The sequence below is a fragment of the Cydia pomonella genome, chromosome 10, assembly GCF_033807575.1.
Source record: "Cydia pomonella isolate Wapato2018A chromosome 10, ilCydPomo1, whole genome shotgun sequence".
In the NCBI taxonomy this organism is placed as follows: domain Eukaryota; kingdom Metazoa; phylum Arthropoda; class Insecta; order Lepidoptera; family Tortricidae; genus Cydia; species Cydia pomonella.
The window spans coordinates 14201736-14228103 of NC_084712.1; the positions used below are offsets into that span (position 1 = coordinate 14201736).

The 26368-nt window shown below is 35.6% G+C and overlaps 1 protein-coding gene and 1 long non-coding RNA gene across 3 annotated transcripts in view; both read right to left on the reverse strand.

Annotated features, from left to right (window-relative positions):
* Nucleotides 1-24915, reverse strand: part of LOC133522175 (protein yellow-like) — a 54036-nt gene extending 29121 nt beyond the window's left edge. Inside the window, exons 1-2 of one of the 2 annotated variants that reach the window (XM_061857405.1) lie at nucleotides 24762-24915; nucleotides 4377-4649 (exon numbers count right to left, since the gene is read on the reverse strand). In XM_061857405.1, coding sequence (XP_061713389.1) covers nucleotides 4377-4646 — 270 coding nt within the window. In that variant the 5' untranslated portion in view covers nucleotides 4647-4649; nucleotides 24762-24915. Of the gene's footprint in view, nucleotides 1-4376; nucleotides 4650-22335; nucleotides 22366-24761 lie in introns of those variants that run through there. The other variant, XM_061857403.1, reaches the window with a different exon arrangement.
* Nucleotides 11375-15115, reverse strand: LOC133522169 (uncharacterized). Its single transcript, XR_009800020.1, has 2 exons — nucleotides 14598-15115; nucleotides 11375-11563 (listed from the first exon to the last, which is right to left on the reverse strand). It is a non-coding gene; the product is annotated as an uncharacterized LOC133522169 (long non-coding RNA).
* Nucleotides 24916-26368: the final 1453 nt, after the last annotated feature.

Genomic DNA, 26368 nt, shown 5'->3' on the forward strand with positions numbered 1-26368 from the left:
ATAATGGCATGATGCCAAGTCTGGCCAAAATAAAGTCGGTATCCTGTGCCTTTTGATGAAGGGTAGCAGCCTTTTCTGCAAGCACTCCTTGCGATATAATTCGGTGTTCAAATTTTCTGTGGTAAAGAATGCTTTAGACCGCATCCCGCATTGACAGATTGCCTGCCAAACTAATATCTTCTTGCCGAATTTCTCAATACAGATGGCATTATCCTTTTGATTAACCTTTTTACTAGCGGGTACCGTGATGAACTGGGGTCCTGGTAAGGTTTTAAAATCAAACTTACAATATGTTTCATCGTCCATTATTATGCATAGCTTTTTTTGGTTAGTACAATATCGTAGAGTTTTCTAGTACGTTTTCGGACAGCTGCCGTCTGCTTATCATCTCGTTTGGGCTGTTTTTGTTTCTTGTATGTTTTTAAGTTACACCTGAGTTTGATTCGCTGAATCGTCGAAGACGACGTATTGGCTTTTTTCGCGGCGTCTCGTACCGAAAGGGACGGTTTTTGTAGAAACATCCGCATCACTTTCTTCTCCAGTGACGAGTCCCACGTACCTCGCTTTCTGCCAGACTTAGGCAGATCTTGTAAACTAGTAGTTTCACCGAACTTTTTTATTAATTTGTGCACACCTGATGGACTAACGTTATACTTTTTAGCGAGTTTTCTGAACGTCATACCCTTTAATTTGCACCAGTCGTCCAAAATATTTTTGCGAACTTCTAAGTTTATTCGTGCCATCTTGATAATGCATTAGAATTTAAACTGGTATTTGTCACTGTCAAAAAATACACTTAACTGGCCTTTATAAACGACTAAAAAGTTTTACTCTTTGACACAGAAACAAGTATTTATATGATCATAAAGTTGTCCACTATCATTCTGGCACGGTCCTTAAGCATGTAAGATTGCTTGGCCCATCCAATTTGTAAGTAAACGAAGGTGGACCGCATTCGAAAAGAGGACATCAGTGCAATCGCGAGGAAAACGATTTCTGATGTTCATAAAGCTGTTGTAAAATGTGTCCTTAATATTTACTTCCTTGCAACAATGTACTTTGTGTCACATTACATTACTTACTTTAGTTTTTATAGAAAGCGACGGTTTGTGATCACAACAGCTTGAAAGTTTAGGGGAACCAGCCAAGCCGAACAAATATAAATTCATAAAGCCGAACAGCATTATTAAGGAGAAACATAATAAAAATAATAACTTAATTTTCGGTAAATACAGTTAACGTCAATATTTACACTTTTGCACATTACTCTTTAGTCCTGACAAAGGAAAGGCGAAGATAAGGCGAAAAATGTATACATATCTTTGAGATCTTTTGAAACTATACATACCTAAAATTATCACGATCTTTTGAAAAATAAATGCGATACTAAGAGTTCCTACTGGGGTATTATGCTAGATGACATTTAAACTCCTGACATATAAGAGCTCGATTAGAATTAAACACTTCACAAATGGCATTTAATACTAGGTTGGCATTTTATAATCCTGTCCAACTGTAACAGGAAATTACTATATTGGCACTTGTACTTCAAATAACGTAAATGATTGACTTACGCTAACTGTGTCCTAACATGGCAATGGAATTCTAAAGTTGAGTTCTTAAGCACACTTCAATTCAAGCCGCTCAAGGTGCCAGTTTAGCCAACGAACTTCTTATCGGCGAGTATCCATACGATATCTGGAGGTAAGGTGAATTCAACTTAATTTACTGATAACTCGTGACATGGCAACCAAGGCTTTTATAAAATAACTTTTCTTGGTGTTTGAAATTTATTTAATCATAGGAAATTCAAATGGACAATATGTCAAGTCTCGTGAACTTAGTTCAAAACTTGCGATGTAACAAAGTTTTCAAGAACAATGTGGAATAGGACCTCACAGATTCAGCGCAAACCAGTCGGACACAAACGGACCTTAAGCGTGCGTCAGGCTTGTAGGTAAGTTGAGCAATCTGGAGCTGTTGTAATTCGACCGTTTTCGCGATAGCGCTTTGTGCACGCCTCGCCACTGATTTTAAATGCTACGACAAATTGATATGCCTCAATATACTTAGTCAATATTCACCATTATATTGTCATAGCTAACTGATGAAGTTAACGAGCAAGCGCCAGTGGAATCTTATCTATAACCTTTAAAAAATAACTAAGTATGACCTCTGAAGTTTTCAAATACTGGTGTAAAATCTTTGAGAACTTTAAGGTCTACATGTAGGCATACTGCAAAATAAATAAATTAAATAAAATAAAAATAATGTATTGCAGACTCTGGGTCCATAGCTTGGTTAATACTACACAACAACAACAAAAAGCAATTTAAATACAATTAATGGTTAGCAACAGAAAACAAACAAACTATATATGTAATAATAATAGAAACTCATAAACTAATATCTACGGCCAGAGGCACGCACTGGGTCAAGTTTGCGAGTCTTGTGTCTCTGCTGTTCTTTATAAATCAATCACAAAATTAGCCTATTTAATATGCTCTAATTCTAGTAAATTTTCTTAACGTCGGACATTTATCTAAATAAGACTTGAACGTGTATTTTTGCTACGAGTACTGGAATGGAAATGACTCTCATTAACTTGCACGAATACATTTGATATGCATAGGTAAGTAGACATTTGCCATCGAGCCCAAATATTTATGCTTCCAAATGAAGTGTAACTTTTGGATCGGTCCTCTTAATCCTGAAAATATGAATTAACTTGTTTCGCAGCCGTAGGTCATAGGCCCGGTCTCAATCCAGTGTTACCCTCTCGCCATGCCCCATAGTTCACCGTCATCAGTAGTTCATCTCATTCTTTGACTTGGAAAGACCATTTATCGAAGCGAGCGTAGCGAAGCGAAGTTCTTACATTCAACTTGGAACACACGGTAGGGGTACATCTTCGGCACTTCGATGTTTTTTGACTGAACTATCAGATGATAGTCTGTTACGCAATAACATTAGAAAATTTATTCTAATTTAAATTAAATTAAACGTGTTGTTGAAGACAATCTATTTTTTAAATTCTAACATGAGCAGGACCAATCGAGGGACAATGAGCAGAACAAATAAAGTGCACTAATCTTTTTATTTTACAACCAAGCAAATTCAACTTTTTTGGAATATCTCGTGATATGGCAGCAATATGGTCACTTTTGTCAATGTAGTTTGTATATGACATGACAGTCAAATCGAATATTCTTACAATATTGCAATGTCGGAATAAAAAATTAAGGAACCTGGAAAAACAAAATTGTTAGTTATTTATTTATCGTATGGCTTCGTTACATGTCACTGCATATAAAATGGTAGAGAGTATAAATTATAGTAAGTAACAACTTAAAATTTCGCCCTACTCAGGTAAGCCACCGCTTCTTCAGCCAGGATATTGAAGTCGTTCACTTGCGATGCAAATAAAACGGTATGATTGCGATGCAAATAAAACGGTATGATCATGCTAAAATTTGAAATCTAAAGATTTGAAAGGCTTTTTAATAGGAATCCTAAATCAACTATAACAAGTGTTCGGTCAACTACGGACTGGTTGAAGACTTGGCTGCATAAGACTGATTTGATTTATATTAAATAAGTAAAAACATAATAATATGTATAATATAAACTAGCTTTAGTCCCAATACTCAGTTTCCTTCTACTAGATAATGACAGCGTAAATTCTATGCCAACCGATTGAAATAAGTGGTAGCCCTAGTTGGCGGGGCACCCGGATCCAAGACAGAATCAATAACAAAACTTAAGTTGAATAGTCCTTTTTAATCGCTTAACCTTTACATTTAGTTAAGTCTTCATCGCTTTTCTGTTTACCTGCCTATTAAAGATATACGAGGAGGTACCTACCTAAAGTTGGATTTTAAGGAGTAAAAAACACGAACTTTCGCAACTACTTAAACATTCGGCTGCTAAATGAAGTTCCGCATCGAGTTTCAAATGTTTCAACATAGCATTTAAATTTTAAATATCTTAGATGGCTGTATGTAGAGTTTTCCTTCTTGGGAGTATATTCACTCACATAACATAAATTCAAAGGCAGGAACGTATAAATAGACAAATAAACTAAAAAAAGGTTTTGACTCGCAATTTGTACAGTTTATCTAAAACATTTTCTATTATGTATCCATAACCTACTCCAAGGTTCAGAATCAACTATTAACAAACTAACTGCATAATAAAATCGCCAATATAATAAAATTTATCATGATTATAGAGTTACGTCTATACTCACCGGCTAGGAATGTAAACTATTGTACCTACCTACAATAACTGGAGTACATACCGACTTTCTCCCTATTTTGATTTAATCCCCATTAAAAAATCATCACTTCCCATAAAAAAAAAAAACTTTTATTTACCTGAAGGACGGGACTGACACCAGGCGGCAAGCTCCGGGGTATCCAGGCGAGCGTGGCGGGCACGCCAGCGCGCAATCGCGGTATACCCAGGTAGATCCTGTCCCACCCGATCTCCAAGCCCGTGGCCACCGTGTTCTCCGGCTGGAACTTCTCTAGCAGCACCGGATCCGGCGGGAAGTCGAACTGCATCACGTTCCACTGGCTCACGACTTCCAGCATAGCGCTGGCTGAGCTGAGCCACGCGCATAGCAGCAAAACGTGGTATCCCATATTCTGAAAACAAAAGATTATATAAGTTTTTGTGGCAATGACCCAGCCGCGTCTCACGACCGACTTTTACTCATAGTTCAAGGACACTTCCGGCCGACCACGAGATGCTACTCGTATATTGCATAGAAGGTACATGTTAAACTATTTTTTGAATCAGTCGATAGTTATATTTCTCAAATGTGAAAACCCATAACGAGTGCAGCTTAAATATAAGATATTAATGCAAAAATAGCATTTCATTATTTTTTAACATTTTAGTGATTTAGCAGGTAGATAATAAATAATGATTAGGTAGAAAATAATAATTTGAGATAAACAAACATAAAAAGTTTAAGCTGACAGATCAACAACATTTTATATATCGTCAGGTGACAAGCAAAACTGACTAATTACTAAAAAATAATTAAACAAAAATCAACATAATTTTATTAGCAATATGGTTCATTATGGCTATGAACTTGTGGTGGTAATTAGTGAGTTTTGCTTGTCATCTGACGATATGTGCAAATGATTAATAAATGTAATTAGCTAGGTATATTTAATTACGTTACCATGGTCATGGTGTCATGGTCATGGTGTTGAATTTTACCAATAAATTTCTGATTCTGATTCTGATTCTGATTCATGGAGGCTACAAAGCGTTAGGACTGGGCAAACAAAAAATATATACTTAGACGCTGTGAGTAGTGAAGATTTTATTAATATTATAATCTTTTATAATTAAACATATCGCATGGTATACGTATTATCGCTTACGCAAAACTATTGTGTAGATAGGCGTAAATAACAATCTTAGAACTCGATTATTAATTTTCGTTTTCTAACGATCAATCACAGGGCAGTGGTCAAAAATACGTCGTACGCACCAACGTTGGTTATATAAGTAAAACAAACCAGTTCTTCATCATTATATCACAGGCCTGATGTCTGTAAGTTAACATTGCTGCTCTACAAAAGCTAGAGACCGGAAGTGCGTTAAATATTAATGTCAATGTAGCGCGACGAAGACACAGACCTCATTAAGTAATTAGATGTAATGGGTCGCAAACTGCTTTAACAAGCTCATCTGTGATGTTGCTGGTGCTGGACAGTTTGTCAATATTGTAGATTCAACGAGTGGAATGCTACAAAAAATACATGTAATATACTTAATTATCTATGTATCACTACAAAAAAGGAAGTTACTCAACCTATTTTTTTAGTTGATCAAAAAAATGACAGTGTTGTGCGGAACCAATTTTACTACCTATCTTATTTTTTTAGCGACAATAAGAATATATTTTTAAGTTATCTGACTTTTTGTCATTTTTGTAAACTTATTCTCCAAGCACGCATTTTACATGCAAATATCTAGGTAATAATTATGTAGGTATTGGTATCACGTTTTTGCCAACTGTGATTTCCTGGTCTCGCCTTTTACTATTATTACATTGCTACATAATTCCGGTGTTACAATTGCCAGATACTTGGCTTATTTTCAAAAATAAATTCAATTAAGTGCTAACAAATAATTTACAACTGAGACTTAATTGTGACGACTAACACACTTCACGACTGTAATTATACGAGTATGTCACGTGTGTGAATAAATAAATTTCAAAACTCCTAATAAATATCCTAAGTTGGATTATCGTTATTAAGGCGCAATACATTTTTTGTCAGTTCGTAAATATTTTTTGAGAATGCGTCATTAATTGCTATATATATGACGATCAGAAGGAAAGGAACAGCCAATCGTTAATGATAATGAAAAAGTAGGAATATGCAAACGAAAAGTTACGTGGTATTCGAACCTTTTGAACGCCAAAAACACCTAAAATCGTCGTGTCCTCAGCGCCAAGGACAGCTTTAGGGGTTATGGCGGACGCTGTCGAAGTAACCATCACACTTTCGAGTAAGGTTACATTAGCTCCCTTGCGCCCGGGACCTTGGCGTTAAGAGATATTTGTGTTTATGACATAAAGCTTTCAAAGGATTAATTGACGTTAATGACTAACGCATTTTCCTTGGCTACCGCCAGACTTTCACGACAGGATGGTTTTTTGCAAGTTTAAGTTTTTAAGGTTACTGTAGCTATTGAGGCCATAAATCGAGTGAACAATCAGCGCTTTGTTTATCGATCGTAATGCAACAAATAAGCTACCTAAACTTTATGAAAATTCCCTGTGTCAACCTAAGCAGAAGCGAATTAGTAGATTGTACCTAATGTAATTTTCAACTCAACACGACACATTCTTGCTCATTCATAGGATCTTTTTAAAGCCGTTATTGTGCCGAACAGAGAACATAACGTACCTAAGTATGAGAAGAATGGGCAATTTGCCAGTGTCAACTCTAACCAGGTTGACGTCCGGTTAAGCAAGCCTGTAACTTTATTCAAAGAGCAAAGGACCATACAACTGTTATGTTCATATCTATTTGGATTTATCTCATCACCTTTCGTAATAGCTATAGAGGTTGAGTTCGATAACTAAGTATCAAATATAATATGACTGTTATAATTTATGAACAAATAGTTAAATAAAACTACATAACTAGACACGAGTATAGAACGCGAATTGGCATGTTTTTTTTTATATAAACATTTTACATATTACACACATTCTTTTAACTACCTACTTTATACGAGTATATGTGAAAAACTAGTAAGATTTTCCCACGTACTCGCGTAACGTTTTGGGATTTTGGATCGCATATATACACGATTATATAATTTTAATGAATCATAATATCGATTAAGACGGGTTACGACACACCCGCCATCGCAAAGAAAACCTTTAGATAGCGTTAACATGTGTCTGCTAATAGGCCTACCAAATTGCCGATAATTTTATGCTCAGAATTATTTTTTTAAATAAAATAGAGTTCAAACCACCTACTTACAAGAATAAATATAGTTGCCATGAGCTATATCAGCCTTCGTACTCGTAACTACCCGGTAAAACTGCCCGGTATAATACCCGTAAATATAATTTCCGCATTTTGCCTTTCGCTTACAACATTCCATTAACTTGCAAATCCCTGATAAATATACACTACTAACAATGTGCTTAAATTAAAGCATACTAATTTAAATGACAGGCACTAAAATGATAAACCGATAGTAATTCTAACATGCTTGATGGTGAATAGTATTTATGTGTAATATGAGAATTCACTAGTGCTACTTGTCCTTTGAAATATTAAATGTCCTTTCACAACCCACTTAATAAACCGTGGGTAACGTCAACTCATATCAGATAACATCACGTTTTGCAGAATCCAAGCATTCCGTGTACGTAATACAGTCGCCATCAGATATATCGGAGCGGCCGAGATGCTCAAAAATATCTGAATACGCACTCTAACGCCTTGACAATAGAGGCGTGTTCAGATATTTGTGAGCACATTTGACCGCTCCAATCCAATACCGACTGTAAATAGAACTAGGGCATGCATTTCATTACTTTATTTACAACTATTTACATAATAACATCTTGTGGAATCACACGCAACGAGCAAGGTCGTAAAGAAAGAAAATGGTCGCGTACGGGGACCTTTATGCATGCAACGTGCGTGCGCGCATGATGAGATTAAACAAACTTCCTTGCAAATCATAATAATGTTTTATTGTAATAAGATGGGAAGTTTATGAATTTAATTGTCCATTACGTAATGACGAAATGTTAAACACAGTTAATTCACATGTTTATCATCACCCAGTTTTATTTAAGTTAAAGCAGTTTTTATAGAACTAAGTGCTCATTTTTTATAAATATAGATAAAATTATCATCTCTTTTTTGAGTTTTCTATGAGTTGAATATGAAATAAAAACGAACAGCTCCTTCGAGAAATACATAAGCATTAAATTGTTCTAAAAATATGTTTTAATGAACTACATTATGTAGATTAGATATTTAACTTCAAACAGTTTAATATTGAGCATCTTTATGCATTAGTAGTTAATTTGGTAGTAAATATCATTAGCTTGCAAAAATAACTGTAACAATTACACACAAGGTTAAATTAATATCTACCTAAATTGGCCTTATTGCAGATATGAAACGATATCAAATATCAAATCATTTATTTGCTACAATACAGTCAAGTGGATGTTGTCAAATACATTTCAAAGAACAGCAGTGTATTCAACCTGCTGACGGGCATGCAAATAAATCTAATTTATACTACATTATAGTAAATTTAATAAATATGCAGCATATGGTCAAAATATTATTTTAAAGAGTAAAAACACTATATATGAGTCTGCTTGTGTTTGACACTGATTGCTTAAGAATAAGTTGTATAGAGTGACAAGCTAACACCTTCAGCGCTATCGATCATAATTTGTGCCATATATATATATCTATGTACTTCATCACAACTGACAGGGCACATTTGTTTACAGGCTCATTAACTGTCGTTACATATGTTTGTGTCTACTTATAATATTTTATACTAAAATAACGAACGTTGACTGTATACTTCTACCACGCTTTAAAACATCTTGTAAGTACGTATATATACTGAAATTAAAATAAGTATATGTAGTTTGTGTCATCCACGATGACGCGCAGATTTTTTAAATCTAATCTTTAATAATATGACACTACGAGTCAAGGCACGCGTCTTCGTGAATGACACGATCTATAAAAAAATTAAGAACTGTATGCTAGATTGACTGTCACTACAACCAAAAAATTAACCGCGTAATCGATACTGTGAATTCTACGGTAACGTAAGAACATTCAAATGCAAATATTTCTGGCGGATTTATAACTTCCGTATCGTCCGGATGGTAACAACGGACACACGTTACGGTAACCTCATCAAATCAACACGAGACAGCATTAGCTTGTCAACGAAACCGAAAGTTAACGGCAATTGCGCGGTGCAGGCAAGATGCGAGTCGCTCGGTTGCAAGATGTTACCATGATATGAAGCGGATCGTTAAGCGTAAACTTTATGGTAATGGCAAAATACAGGGATATCTGTACGGCGAATCTGCTTTGTTTGTAAAAACAATTGATATTCAGTGCGTTACATTTTGAGCATTTGTTTTATTTTAATTAAACATTGTTGGCCAAATAATCAAAGGATTGAGAGCCACAAAAATACATAAAAATATAGTTTACAGTACATATGGTGCTACTTTTCCGCACTAGTGCGTAAATTAGCACATTATGTAACTATGTCGAAAATTTAAAGGGTCAAATGTATTGTAAAACGTTGTACGATACAGGTAGTTCGCACTTGTATCATAAATAACTAAATTAATTGGCCTTATTTATGTACCTAATTCCAGAGTAAAAACCTCCCCTTTTCTACTCCTCTCTATGTTAGACAGTCTTGACTTTTTATTTACCCATAACTCGCATAAGTACTCGTTGTAATGTATAATTGTATATCGATGATTAATTTACCTAAACCGTGTACTTAATATTATGTTTAACCAAATCATGCATAACTCACGTATATTATATTTCTGTGTTAATACGCAGTAAATTCTGCAGGACTGTAGTTTGTGAATTATCTTGCACCTTTTCGATTATAACAGTTCGTGAAAGGGCATTCATCTCTGATAACCTGACCTTTACATTTTTAAAAGTTGTTTTGTCCGGGGCCTTATTCGAGATGCACAACTGTCAAATTTCGCGTCCACATCAAATCAACACTTGATTCTATCGCATGTTGATTGTATCAAGTGTTGATTCTATCAACTGTGGATATTATCATTTGGAACAATCAAAACTCATTCATAGAAAAAATAATCAAACAAAAATCAACTTTGTTTATTACTACTATATAGTTTGAAATGGCTCTGAACTCGAAGTGGTTCGGTTTGATTTGATTGTCACCTGACTGTGGATTGCTAATGTCAAATTTTGACAAGTGTTGATTTTATTGCTAGACTTTATTGTCCATGGGCTTGGGCACCATCTTGGATTTTTTGACGTACGACAGGGAATACCCTTCCTTTCCTACAATATATGGCATAGAGTAAAGCGTCTTTTTTTTTTACACATAAGTTTACAGGAATCAGCGACATCTTGTATTCGATAGGATAAGTAATGCGCTATGAACAATGCGGCGGCGAGTAGTGAAACTGTACCTGACAACGTCAATCAATTAAAAAGTGACCACACAGTTGATGGTCGATAAAGGCGATTATTAATTGAATTTTAACGACAATAAAGAACTATTGACATGCGATCTTTTTGTTGAACCCACACCTACACGTCGAATGATGCTCGCTCCACATATTCTCCTATAAACGCTCAAAATTGTAAAAAAAATTGATGCAATTTACTCCGCACCCAGTCTCAAGTTGCTTCTAAACCACGTTCACGAACCAAGTTGTAACCTAACACATCTGTAAATATAAGGCATATGATTTAGAGATAAAGTCCGTTTTTTTTTAATTACGAGATGGTTCATGAATAAACTTTATTACTATAAAAATAATAATACATTTGTCAATTTTTTTTTCTGTATTGCGCTATTACATAATGCATAAAATTGATATAAAGATAGGTACCATAGTAGCTCGCTCACTTGGTCTATCAACAACTATTTTAATGCTCTTTGTACTCGTATACGCGACCCCATTGTATGTACAGTCGCCATCAGATATATTACTTACCAAGACCTAAGTACCTATTATTTATATGTACCTACACAAAGAGAATTCCTATGTTAAAAGGAGATTAAATACATATTTTGTTATTCAACTACAAATAAAATAAAATTTATCTTTTTCAGTTAACACATTTTTTTACCGATTTCTTTAATAAAATAAAACATTAAAGTATTATGTGACTATATTTCATTGTCTTCGGTGTAGATTATTTACTGATGTTCCAATTTCCTGTATCAGTTTGGTACCAGGAAATATAAAAACTACACCTCTTCAAAAACTTTGCTGGTAGTTCGACATCTGTAAGTTTAAATATAAAACATGATAAAAACACTTAAGTCAAAAACGTATACATAATATATCTGCCCTATATTCTGGTCGCTCGGTAGGGTGCTCAGAAGGCTGGGTGCATTTCCGCGCTGGTTAACAATGCTGATCCTCTGGTCACCAGAAGCCTATATAAGGCGCTCTCATAGAGCCACACTAGTGCCCTAGAGTTTCAAATTCAACCCCAAGTGCCACAAATATATAGTAAAGGGTTTAAATTCTGGATCAAGAACATGGAATACTGTTCGCTAGTAAGGCCATAGGTATTAGAAAAAAATAATAGTAGGACACGGCCGTGGTCATGGTAGGTGGTACAGGTGGGCCAGGCAAGCTCTGAAATTATGCACCTATTTTACTATAACTTTGTTCACCTGTGTATATTTACTGTTTCCATGATAATCATTTTTAATATGTAGCCCGTGTAATCGGGCTGTATCATTGGTCTCATATTTTTTAACACAAAATCATAATTTTAATTCAATAATTAATGGTGTTTTACATATTAATCATTAATGTACCTATTTTGCAAAATTTTCTTGCATATAATAATATTGTTTACTTCAATTGACGTGTTTATTATTTTCGTTACTATGTCAACGTTAATACTTAAAAAATTATAACGTGAAGGTTGAGTCCGCAGTACAGTTACAGTTTACATACATAGTGGCATTAGCACAGTCGGATTAGGACCAAACTCGAAATGTCTGAACAGTCATGAAATTTGGTATTTATATACGTTAAAGGCCCCTTTTTCATGCCCACACCATTTGACATTTGGGGACCTCGAGGAACCGCAGCCATCTTGGAAAATGTGGACCATCCAGGAGAAATTCGCGTTTTACTCTAAATCTACGTTCTTTATTCAATAATCGTGTAAGGCAACATTCAAGCTTATAAAATTCTACATAAAATAGTTTTAGACATCTTTGCGAAAAAAAATGATCTTGCTTTAAAAAATACTTGCTAAACCCAGATTTAGCCCTTATACCCTTTCATGGGATATTCTCTTAATAGGAAACTTGGAAGAATAAAAATTCCACTTTTAACTATACATTTGTACATAATCTACCCCAATATCAATATTTTACTTGACTGCAACTTAACCAGAAAGTAGGGTTATGGGTATAAGTACTGAGGATTCAGGACACCCTGTAGCTTAGGATACTGGACGGATTTTTTAAATGACGTATTATTTAGCCCTAAACCTTTTTCTTCCGTTAATTTTAGTAACTTTGTATTGCATAGCACTTGTATACTAACTGTGGATCTACTGATGTCTGTTTTACTGTACTCCGCTCAATAGTTTAGGCGCTAGAAGAAAAAATATGATTTAATATTCGGAGTCCTCTCAAGGCGGCTGTATTGATTTTTCTTTAATAGAACAAGTAAAAGTAGGTTGTGAATGGCAAGAGGAATCTAACTATACGTCATTTAAAAAAATCCGTCCAGTATCCAAATACCTAGCTACTGGGTGTACTGAATCATCAGTACTTACACCCATAACCCTTCTTTCTGGTTTAGTCACAGTAGAGTAAAATGTTAATATTGGGGTAGACCACGTACAAATGTATAGTTAAAAATAGAATTCATATTCCTCCGAGTTTCCTTTTAAGAGAATGTCCCCTGGAAGTGTATAAGCGTTAAACTTAGATTCAGCAAGTATTCTCTATAACAAGATATATTGTTCTGCAAAGATATCGAGGACTTTTTTGTGTAGAATTTAATGTGTTGATGGTACACATTTTCCAAGATGGGTCGGATTCCTCGAGGTCCCCAAATGTTAAATGGTTTGGGCATGAAAAAGGGGCCTTTAATTTATATACATAATAAATTTCATGACTGTTACAGAGATTTCGAGGTTGGTCCTAATCCGATTATGCTACATTGTGCGTCCGCAGCAAATTCGGTTCTCCATACAAATGTAGTTACGCTCTCATTTTAAAATGACTTGCTAGATTGCTCTGAAACTTTGTACTTACAATAGGATATGGTATTATGCCTATAATTAATTTAAAACATAAATGTGAAATGAGAGCCAATTAAGTTCAATATTAAGAATATGTGTCGTTGTTGACTCGCCGACAACGGAATTGAGATCTATATGGGTGCCATGTTCTGTGCTGTGTAGAAAATCCTGAAATTATAAAGGATTTGTCTTGGCTAGTTTTTACGTATAGGCTACGTATCACCGAAACGTCACAAACACCACGAAGGTTCGGCTTGTACGGGCCCTCGTTTTTCCTATATTCTTATACGCTGCGGAGACCTGGACTATCCGAAAGACAGAGGAGAAGACGATAGACGCCCTAGAAATATGGTGCTGGAGGAAAATGCTGGGGATATCCTGGACCGCGTTTCGGACTAATGTCTCCATCCTTAAAGAACTCCGTATCAAGCAGCGCCTTTCGACTCTCGTAAAGACCTGCATACTCAGTTTTTTCGGTCACGTCTCGAGGAGGAACAACGACTCCATAGAGCGTCTAGTGGCCACCTATGCGATGGACTGACCAAATCAAATCTGCCACGAAGGGTCCCCTGAACGCATTTGCCAGAATGGCCCCCAACCGCGAAAAATGGCGAGAAATCGTACGGCAAGCAACATCTGCGCCTGATATCAGCAGTTGACCACGACGCTCTGCAAAGAGTACAACGACAAAGAAGCAGAAGACGTATCATATTTGTCTAAAATTTGGTTTGTTGGTACACACACAAGGGATAGTCTCTAGCTAGGTACGGGGTGCCACACTCGTCAGCGCGACGGCGATATTTTTTACCTTTTACCTAAAAATCTCAAATTTGTGTACGGGCTCAGCTCCTGTTTCGTCTTAAGCCTGAATTTAACAGATTCTGACTCACAGGGGGCTTTGAGCATGCTGTTGCGTTCGTTTTCAAATTTTGAAAAAAAGAACTAGCCTAACAACACAATAAATGCTTGTTTTTCCGCATTCTTCACTATATCTCCCTGTCTCACTACTATCTGACCTTCTAACCCAGAGGGGAAAAATACCTTATTGGGGCTACTCCATCTTCCTCATGATAATATATTTTACTTTACTGAAAAGCAATCGGTACATGTTACAAGATGCACATTGTTAAGAGCCGGGGTTAGAACCCACGACCATTGGTTTTAAAATGAAGCTTTGTATATAATTTGTATTTTTATAATAAATCTGTTTTCTTGTTGACATTTTGTGGTATTGTATTGCTGTATGTTAATTGTCAAGATAGTTCTTTCATCCTGGACAATTGTCACATGCGTCACATGTACGTTTTATGATAGATCTACATCGACGCAACTGCATGTCATTATCAAAGAGCATATAATCACTACGTTTTAAGAGACGAGACTTCCATACTAGCGAGTGGAATCAGTTTGTTTCGCAAATCTTTACCAAAATGTACGACAAAGAACTGTCAAAGAACCATAGTACCAACATAAGCGATTTAAATAGTGTAGTACGCTACACGCTTACGATTCTTATCGATATCGATAAAATGGGGAGGGTTGAAACATAGGCTCCTGTCTACAAATTTTGTACTCGAAATCAGGTTAGCATCGAGTCCACATTTAAGTTGTATGTTATATAGTGGATAGTTCTTAATTGGACTACTATCTGGTCGGGCTTAATGTGGACCCGAATTATTTTAATACAGTTTTTAAGTCGTGTTTTTTTATTTTATTAAATGCTTGATTTTCATAATTATGTGCACATACATGTTTGAATAAATGTAACTTTTCTATGTATCAGGTCTTCGTTCCCAACAAATTTGGCCCACTGCCTGCATCTGAAAACATACAGCCTTGGAAAAACATGACTTTATCTAAAGTTTATATTCCATGTGTTTGCTAATGAGATGATCAACTGATTATTTCGCGCTAATATGCATCTATAAATCATGTTTTTCGGCATCCAGTTATCAACAACCCTTTATCAATGCTTTAACTTTTTATGTATTTATATGTCTGTTAATCATGAGAACGGGTCTGGCCTTGTTGGCAGCGACCCTGCCTATGAAGCCGATGGTCCCAGGTTCAAATCCTGGAACGGGCATTTATTAGTGTGATGAGCATGAATATTTGTTCCTGAGACATGGGTATTTCCTATGTATTTATAAATACTTATAAATTAGGACTATGTACATATATATATATATATATGTATATATATATATATATATACATTATTACACAAACTGACTTAGTACTAAAGTATGAATGGGATGTGTTGTGGGTATATATATATATATTGTTGTCTAAGTACCCACAACACATGCCATTCATACTTTAGTACTAAGTCAGTTTGTGTAATAATGTCCTATAATATTTCTTTATTTATCATAAAAACAGAGATTAATTTTCTTACATTTTAGAATAAAGATAAAAAAATATGTTAACTAATGACCATTAATGCATAAGTAATAGATAATTTATGCATTATTAATCTTCGACGAATTAATTATGGTCATATTGCATGCTAGTTCTAAGGAAATTTCACATATTTAATTTAATTATTTACACTGATATACAAATAAAACTACAGTTATCGATACTTATAGTACATCCCTAGTTCACAACGAAAAATAATGTAAAATATCTAATTTTCGATGTGTTTATAGCCTGCTGACCCAAAATAAGGTCAAAAGTATCTAAAGCAATACTTACCAGTCTTCATCCAAGGGAAATTTCGCCATAAAATCCCTTTTTTCGTGATTTTCTCGAGTGGCTCGCTTGCCACATATTTCACACTTAGTAAACCGTTTTCTCGCTGGCATTGTAAAAAAACTCGCTCTTTACTCTGATCACGGTTGCCTATTTTCGATTTTTGCACTAAATAATAAAGAAATTACACGAAATACCCGAACAAAACATTGAAGCCTTCAAAACAAACAAAGCAATTAGGCTGACAGTAGACTTGATGTAAACTTGACAGAATAAATAGCACTGACGTTTTCTTTTTCTTCGTTGGCAATGATTTGCGAAACAAATTCCATACAAAACTTTTTTCTTCCTAGTTGCGTCAGCCTGATCGGAATTTGGCAGCTAACTCCATCTTGCGTCCAGTAGAAGAATCAAAATCGTACAGGTAAAACTACTCTCTGCCTTAGGATCCCCTTTTAAATGTCATAAATCCAAACATGGCAGCCATACCCATCGACAAAAAAGTCTACCGTTGATCTAATTTCATTTGACAGTTAACTAATACGTATTCGACACGCTTATATTTGACAACTAGAATCCTGACTAGAGCTGGGACTGCGTACCAAAAGTACGTCTCTGTTACTCGTACCAAAAGTACGTCTAAAATACCAGTTTTACGAGTATGACCCCCAATAGGCAGTTTACGTATTTGCCGTGCTTAGGCGTCTTACAAATAAGGATTATTTATACAAATATCGACTTATTATTTCGGTAAGGGTCGGAAATATGGTGACGTTTTGAGTGAAGGCTATGAATCTATTGTCATATTTTTGTTATATATTATTACATTATTTTTAGATACAACAGACACCCAGACGACCATCTGTTAACAAAATTTTATTTTACCTAAAGTAACGGTAAGAATGGAGGTACGAGGTGATAAAAGTTTCATATTTGTTTTATTTCAGAAATCAAAGTCCGTACTTTTAAATACTCGATAAGCTAAAAGTAGTCTATTACAAATAACCTGTTCCAAAAACTATTCCGGTACAACGCCCCGCCTCTAGTGTGGATATTGTTCACTGACAGGTGGTGATAATAGCAATTCGACAAGTCACAATATTTCTCACATCAAATGGAAATCAACACGAAACGTCACTTTTAGCATGTCGAATAAGGGCCCGATATTCGGTTGCATAAAAACAAAACAACGCACGGTGAAGGTAATCGACATCTTATCATGTAGACAAATGCATAACTGATAAACTCAATACATAAAGGTTGTCACAAAGAACCGTTTTATTCAGTATTAATATTAGAACCTTATATACTTAATTATTTTGTTAAAATTGAAGAACGAACAACAAAGACAGAATAGGCATCCTTTTTTGCGAGTTTAGGACAGTGCGAGTGCCGATAGCAAGCAGGACTTTTCAAATCTCAATCGACGTCAGTTCATTATATGATCGTTTGGCCATTTTTATCAGGCATTTCGGTCTTCTGCGGTGGCAGAATGGAACCCATTATTAGGTATACTTGTCACTATACCCGTCACTTTCGCGCTTACATACTTGTTAGAACGTGACAGCCATGGTGACGAATGATAAAGAGCCGACCATCTTAGCCCTACTGGAATTAGCCACAATTATAAACGCCCCCAGTAGTATTCTACAGAATCTTTAAATTCGTACACATCACATCAGTCAGTCACGCGAACTTTTGATGCTCGTAACACTACGTGAATAATATGCAACTCTAGAATGATGCGTTTCTAACAAATACCTATATAATTGCAATAAACTTATCAAGAGTTTCTCCAGCGCAGGGTTTGCCGTGTATAACACTCGTCATATAAAAGACTTCAACGCGCAACAAGTGGAAATGCAAAAATAGTGACCACTTAGTGCTTGCAGTTAACCATATGTAATTTATAAACACACCCGTCATTAGTCGCGGCACGGCACGGTAATGTGGTAACGTAACATGTACTTGAGATTCGATCTAAGTACTCATTTGTTGACGTGATAAGGGAACGCACGCCCTACTTGAAGCGGTAACGAGAAACGATCTAGAGTTAACTAAGCTAAGTTGGCAGTAATTTTGATAACCCAGTGCGAGTGTTCTTTAAACGTCATAATTTTAAGACCCTTGCACAGTCTGTGTTATTAAAATCGCTGCCAACTTAGCTTGGTCTAACTCTACCTATCTTTGTATCTAGATGTCTATCGAGTTTTAGCGACATGTATACTATCATTTGTAAGATCTTGCTCGAGTCCTCTAGTAGTTGTTTGTAGTTATAAAAGGAGGTAGTACAATGCTTACGAAGCTATATGATAGGTTCAAATCTCGATGCGCAGTCAAATGTTTATATGATGAGCACGGATATACATATAAAGGTATGTAATGCCTCTATATGTGTCGAAGTCTAGTCAAAGGTCCCACTTTGTTGTTTACCATAAGGAAGAGATTTGCTTGCATGTTTATACAAATAACCGGACAAAGCGTCCTTATGGCATTTATGGCAGGCGACAAAGGGGTCCATATTGGGTTGCATACAAGTTTAGGTCATATCTTTGATACGCATAACAACTTGTGTCATAATCATCATTGCGCATACAAATGAAAAGTCACATAATATTGTGTTATACATATTTAGCCATAATATTTGATGACATACATAGCAGTTGCCATAATTTTTTTATACATACCTAACGAACCCAACCTAAAATTACTAATGACTATAAAAATTATGACTTTATGACCAAAACCCAGTTATGCTTAGGAATAATTATGACTAAAGATTTTTATGACTTACAATTTTCTGCTTTGCCCTAAGGTTCACTGGTAAAGAATGCCTCATGGCATTAAGTTCGCCTTTTGTACATTAAGTTTTTCTTTTGTGCAATAAAGTTTTAAATAATTAAATACATTTTATGCATAACGTACTATGACAATTAAAAATATGACAAAAGTTATTATGCGACCAGGAGTCCCGCGACAAAGTGAGACTTTTTGCTTGGAAACGACACATATGTTTAAGACTTGTCTACACAATACACATATCTGGTTTAGTATCTTAAGTGCCTTCACATAACAAGCCTTATTGAGGTTACCGTAGGAGCTGTTCGTTTTGCTTACCAGACAAGATTGTTAGATTGTTACCTACTTGATATTGCTAACTTGTCTATGTTAAATTCTCGGATGTGGAGACATATGAACATTTAGTGCCAGCGCGCGTTACGCGCTACGAGCATAGCCACGGGAAAACCCGTATGTAGCAAAAATCAACTAGGTACGAACAGAGAAGCCTCCTAGCGGATCGTGGGTAGTGAATATATTACATTTTTGATACTCTGTGATACCGCTATCGCTATGATTAATTGAATGAGGTTAACAACTGAATACTCGCCAAAACTCAAGTGGGTCAAGCATAAAACATGTAGACATACCCAAAAGTTAAGTTATAAAGTTTAATTCTCTTATTTCATCCTTATCCGCATGAAAAGGTACTCCTTTTATTTGTTAACAGCTTGTGGGCATGTAGGTAATGATTTTATCATACTTATCCAAATAAAAGGAGTACCTTTTCATATGGAATAAGGGTGAAATAAGAGAATTATCCCTTATAGCCCTTAACTTCTGGGTATGTCTACAGGAAAGACGTGAACTCAGTTTTGTGTTTGACGGGTGTGACCCAAGTTCTCTCTGGATAGAGCAGATATAAGATATAGAGGGTTCAATTATATGTTAGAAATCACGACGAAAATCGTTTAAAAAAATCAATGTTTAGCTGTCTGCAGACCTGTCTGTGTATTTGTAGACCTGACCAATTTACAAATATATGTCACTTTAAACACCTTTTGTTATCATTCACCCGAGCGTCTAGACGGGCTAAGATGGTCGGTTTTTATCATTGCCTGTCACGTTCTAACAAGTATGTAAGTGCGAAAGTGACGGATGACATGACAAGTGATAAAAATATGACCATGATACCGCCGCAGATCGTAGTAATTTATTGGAGCGAGCGAGACGACTAACATATCACATAAATGTATCAATGCTATCTGGCGGCAGAATATTGCAGTAATAACATTGGATACAGTTCTCGGTTCAACGGTGTGACCCTGTAATTAGCTTCTCACACGCCGCAAGTCACACCTACCAACACTTACACGACCTAACTCATAATTATCCCTTGTTAAATTCAATAGCCCTATGCAATAGACATTATCTTGGTATGCGATGTAGTAAGAAATAGGTAAGTTTTGGAAACAACGGCCGAAGAACAATAGGCGATTCTATGCATGAGAATTGTTAACGACAAACTGTTTAGGTAAGTCGTAAGTGTCTTAGTATCTCTATAAGGTATTAAGTATATACAATTATCTCTCTGGACACTTGTAAGTATTATAACTTTAACTCAGATGATGAACGCTAAAGGTCATCGCAGACAAAGCGTGTCTTTTTTTTTAACAAATATACAATTTTACTCGAGTTGTATTCAATTAAGAAGCATTAACTTCGTGATCTATGTAAATTTCTCTTGACACATCCAGCAACATTATTTTGGTAGTTTTTATTATAAGTTAATGGTCCAAAAAGAGTTTTTTGTTTGAAGTGTATAGAGCGAAACGCAGGTGTAAGAAAAAGCTGCTTAATGCGTAACTGATACAGATATTTAACCTGACATTGATTTATGGATTCAAAACTTAATTAAGTACATTACCTAACTTTGTTGCCTGAGGTAGGAACACTAATGAGGCATCACGACCGGGCACGACACGACACGGGCACGTCCAGTCTAAATGTTGTTACAAACATGCCGTTTTGACACTGTACGACGTGCAATGAGATTTATGAATTGCTGTCGCGGTAGGGACCGATACATAATACATGAACAACTGCCTGTCAGCCTTTAAGGAATTTTATATTTTCTGTATCGGGGTTTTAATCTTGTATTCGGAATCAATTTAACCCTTTGAGCGCCAATAGCTCAATTTAAATTGATTGGTTGATTTTGGAAAAATTCAAAACTTATCCCAACTACAACCTATATAGGTTAATCGATTTTTTTTTACAACTAAGCAGTTTCTATTTAAGTTACGTGCATGAAACTGGGTTAGTGTAGTGTAAGTACTCGTACGATAAAAACTTATATTTGAATGAATAAAGTACAATACATATACAATAAAATTTACATGGTTAATTTTCGTAACACTTATGAAATCAATTAACTTAAGTATGACTAGTTATAGGTTCTTAGCTACGTACATTTTTATTTGGAATATACCTATACACAGATTGGCCTAGGACTGTCTCATTTCAAACATAGACAAAGATAATCATACTGTATTTGTTTTACGCTAGTAATAGCACCCAAAAGAAAGGAATGAGTATAGTTTTATTTGTTCTTACATACTGACAAGTTATGTTTGCCAGACTAGTTTTCTTACTACATATCGACCATTGATGTTCATTGCTTTTAAAATCAGCGCAGTTCTATTGTTTTACGTAAGTAGCTATATTAATCATCGTTAATCAGTTTATTCATTCATGTTATTCATGCTAATACGATTACTTGTATTTTTAATAGGAACACGGGTAATATCCTACGGAAATGCACTGTTGAACTCTCACTGTTATAGTGCGTTTAATTAAAATATTTGCTACGCATATTAAATACATGTATTACCAAAGTACATATTAAAGACAAGATTGTAACGAGTCTTATGCTTCTTCTTCCTTCCTTCTTCTTGAATTATATAAAAATGTTTTAGAAAACCTCTGCTATAAAACTGAATGTTTTGATCGCTTACTTGTCAAACTAATTTAATTTTTTAAGTACTTTATTACTTCTATGCATAGGTCCTATGGTAACATAATATTGTCTCAATACATGATATCCACATAAACAAGTCACGAATACGCCAATAAGTAGTAATGATACAAGCTAGCAAATATAAGCCATTTGGATCCAGACTGCTATGCAGCGTTTTTTTGGACTCGCAGCAATGTCGCGCGGCAATACTTGAGCTGTAACGCTGGTACAGTCTGAATCCGACTACTTACTTGTCTTTAGGTACTTGAAAGCACGAAGGTTACTCACAAAATCGGACGCCATGACACGTATAAGCTTTCTTGAGTTTCTTGGTGTTATATTAGGCTCAACGACTCACGACACACTTAAAGTTCCTTGACTTTCAAAGGGTTAAGAATAAACTTTTATTGGTTTCACTTTTTTAATTCTTCACAGATTCATTTAATTCTTTATCAGTTTTATCAAGATACAAGCTGAAGTTTAAAAATTTGTAATTGATTTGACATCACTTGCAGTGCATCTCTCTCGATCCAAGATAGGTACAAGCTTGGTACAAGTACCTTTCAGCGAAATACGTTGTCAAATGAAAAAAAAAAAGTGTGAATGCAGCTCCTCTGTATATTCTTTAGTAACTTCCTCTCTGTGATGTACGAGTATTGTGGACGCATATTAGTAAACTTGTAGCGAGTAAAGCCATCAGACAATGCACTATTGTTTACGATGGCGCGATCAGTATTCTCCAATTAACAATAATTTAATGTTTACTAACAAAGCCTGTCAGAACTGAAGGCAATTTCGTGTTTGGATTATAACAAAAACAATGGATTTATAAAGGTAAACCAAGTCTAAGACCTTTTCGTCGATATGTTCATGCACTGATAACTTATGTTAAGGTTAATTTTCTATGATAAAAAAACATGTCATACTAACCACAATAAGGTTTTCTTAGTTATACAAATAAAAATAATGAATAAGGATTATTAGGGTGTATCATGTAGGAACCCGAAAGATTATAACCCCATATTTTTGAGGCTAAAAGAAGGACAACATTTTATATGAGTTTAGAAAAATTCCGCCAAAAAATTATTTTTCTTTGATATTTTTAGATCATCACTTTTTTCATCTATGAGTGAGGATATTAAGGCTACGTCCCATAGTAGCAACATTATCATCAAAAATGGATTTAGCACTAAGTAACAATCAACATTTTTTTTGCAATTGCCGTTAACTCTGAAACTAGGCGAATCCCAGAAAAGTTTATAGGACATTTTAATATTTAAATATGATTAGGGATACACTATTAGAAACTTTTGGGTTCCTTGTGAAACACCGTGTATAGTGGCCAACTATTAGAAAAACAGCAATTTGTTGTGTTCAGGCTTCGAGCAATGAAGCCTAATAGCAAATAACGGCCCGATTCGAAAAATGAAATACGATAACGATAAGTTCTGGTTAAGATAAGTTCTCATTTAGATATCGTTTGTATGTCGTATAATTGACAGAATCAGCTCGATTCGGGCAACCAATGTCACTTTGACGTTAGAAATGTCGTAGATAGATCTTATTGGGATCACAGCGGAATCGAAATAAATGTCAATTTTGAAGATCTTTTTGAAGATCTTTCCAAGATCTTAAACGTGTCTTAATCATTCTTCGAATTAGACCGTAAGTCCTGGCAAGTACAGAAAGCTACAGAAATAACTGAACCCCCTCAATAGTAACATGATAGTAGGGGTGTCTGTTACCTCTGCAGCTTACTGTACCTAGCAGAAGTAAAGGCATTGAAACTAAGTAGGTAATCAAAGTATGTTATGCTATCACAGTACCCATAAAATGAATTACCGCTCTTGTATTAGATAAGTAGGTATAATAACGATAGAGATGAACTAACAATGAATTAACATTTCGGCTTTATGGGTTTAGGTTCCTATAATTTTCAGGTGTTTGTTAAGGAATAAGGAATGTTTGTAATAAAATTGTATCCTAATGGTAATTAACACGATTAGTACCTATTATGTACTTGAAAATGGCTCTAATAAGTCCTTAATCTTAGGGTTATCCTAGTAACTTCCTAAAGATCCTCTAATCTTAAAAATGAAAGTAGGCATTCTAATGAGAATTTTAAATAGAGGATTATTTTATTTTGAAATCGCCAATTAAAGAGCAAATAAACACAAAATGTGTCGAAGTCTAGTCAAAGGTCACTTTGTGGCTAACCATAAGGATGAGATTAGTTTGTGTCTTTATACATATAATCTGTCAAAGCATCCTTATAGCATGCGACAAAGTGGGACTTGAGGATATATACACAAATATATTGGCCGCTGTTTCAACAAGTTATTCAAAACTTGTTGACACTTTTGTATGAAATTTTACAAAGCCCGACTATAACCTATATGTAAGGTGAAAAGTTGTTATATTCTGTGAAAATCTGTAAATAAGTCTTTGATCTACAAACTGACACCATTGTTTATTATCTATTGAGACGCCCTTGCCTGTCTAGTATACGTATATATAATTAATATCGATTAATTTATATTCCATATTAGTAGATGCACCTAATTTATATACTCAAACTAAATTAACCGGTTAACCTATTTCATTGTTAAAATCTGGAAATAAACCCAGACTGTACTTTAATACTAATTAATAGCGAGGTACCAGTTTTGGCCTCAATTTAAATAAGTTATCAACTAATCACATAAATTGCCTACCTGTAATTGACGAGCACGCGGCAACGGACTCCGGTCAGATTGATCCAATATCGATTATCGCGCGAAACCGAGCACTCACAGCGGGCGTACGTTACGTACCACGGCAAAGACAAACTCTACTGGAAGAACAAAACACTACGCTACAGAACACTCGCCCCTCTTAAAAGTAAAAGTGGTCGATCCCGGAGGCGTGGCACCAACAACAACCGTGACTCGATTATTACGCCAAACGACGCCTTATTATCAAGGTGCGTGGCCCCAATACTTAGATACCTCACGAGTCAGTCCGGAACTTCTGTCTCAAGGTCGGCTTTTGATTTTAACAAGGGCGCCTTTTCGGCATGTTTTTAGGCATAGAGAGTTAATTAGACAATCATGCGTAGGTCAGTTACAGTGGGTATGTAATCGCCTCCATTCCACTAGAGCTTTTGAACTTGACAATTTGAAGGCGATTCTCTACAATAATTATGTAATTAGTTAGACTCACAGGCGAATTCTGGTTTTAATAATAGGTTAATAATTAGATATTGATCTAATCTGTCAGTGCCAAAAGTGGCATTTCTTCAACCAAAAACGTCAATTTTGATACTGTGACCAAACGTAGTGATTATATGCTCTTTGCTGTGACCTACAGACCGCTGGTGGCCTAGCGGTAAGAGCGTGCGACTTTCAATGCGGATGTCGCGGGTTCAAAACCGGCTTGTACCAATGAGTTTTTCGGAACTTATGAACGAAATGTCATTTGATATTTACGAGTCGCTTTTCGGTGAAGGAAAACATCGTGAGGAAACCGGACTAATCCCAATAAGGCCTAGTTTACCCTCTGGGTTGGAAGGTCAGATGGCAGTCGCTTTCGTAAAAACTAGTGCCTACGCCAATTCTGGGGATTAGTTGTCAAGTGGACCCCAGGCTCCCATGAGCCATGGCAAAATGCCGGGACAACTCGAGGAAGGAGAATACGCCTGCCACACACATGTTCAGTGCATAGGTCAGTCACAAGTGCATTCTTAATCGGCTGAATTCCAATAAGGTGCTCTGTAATCGAATGAATGTTAACTATTCATGCAAATTCGGAGATCGATAATTATTTTTTTACATAACAGGATGCTTCCATTTAAGTCGTGTAATTAATTCGTCTTTGGTTAATTCGTAAATATTTAAACACATATTCTACCCATTCATCCAAACATGGGTAAATTCAAGACATGGTCTGCAATCCTTAACCGAATATTTTTACGATCCCTGCACCCATCAATAACAATGTCATTGAGTAATAAATAATCCCTTTAATAAAACGCAATTAATCAGTGCATCAAACATATCCCACGGTAGCTGCCATATTGAGAGTAGGTTTACTCATTAAGTAACTACGTAAACACAACTTTTTGCATTATACTTGCCTAGTTCACAGCGACACCATAATTTACCCAGGCGCTAGGCCACTCGATCAGCTATCTAAGGTATAATTCGCAAACCATTGTGAATGAATTATTAGCTCATTCCTTAACTTTACCTCTCTCGGAACATTTTAAACTTCGAAAAAGCGGTTCATATCTGACTGACAGTTATCACTGAATATTCCCCTTCTCCATAAATATACCCCGCGC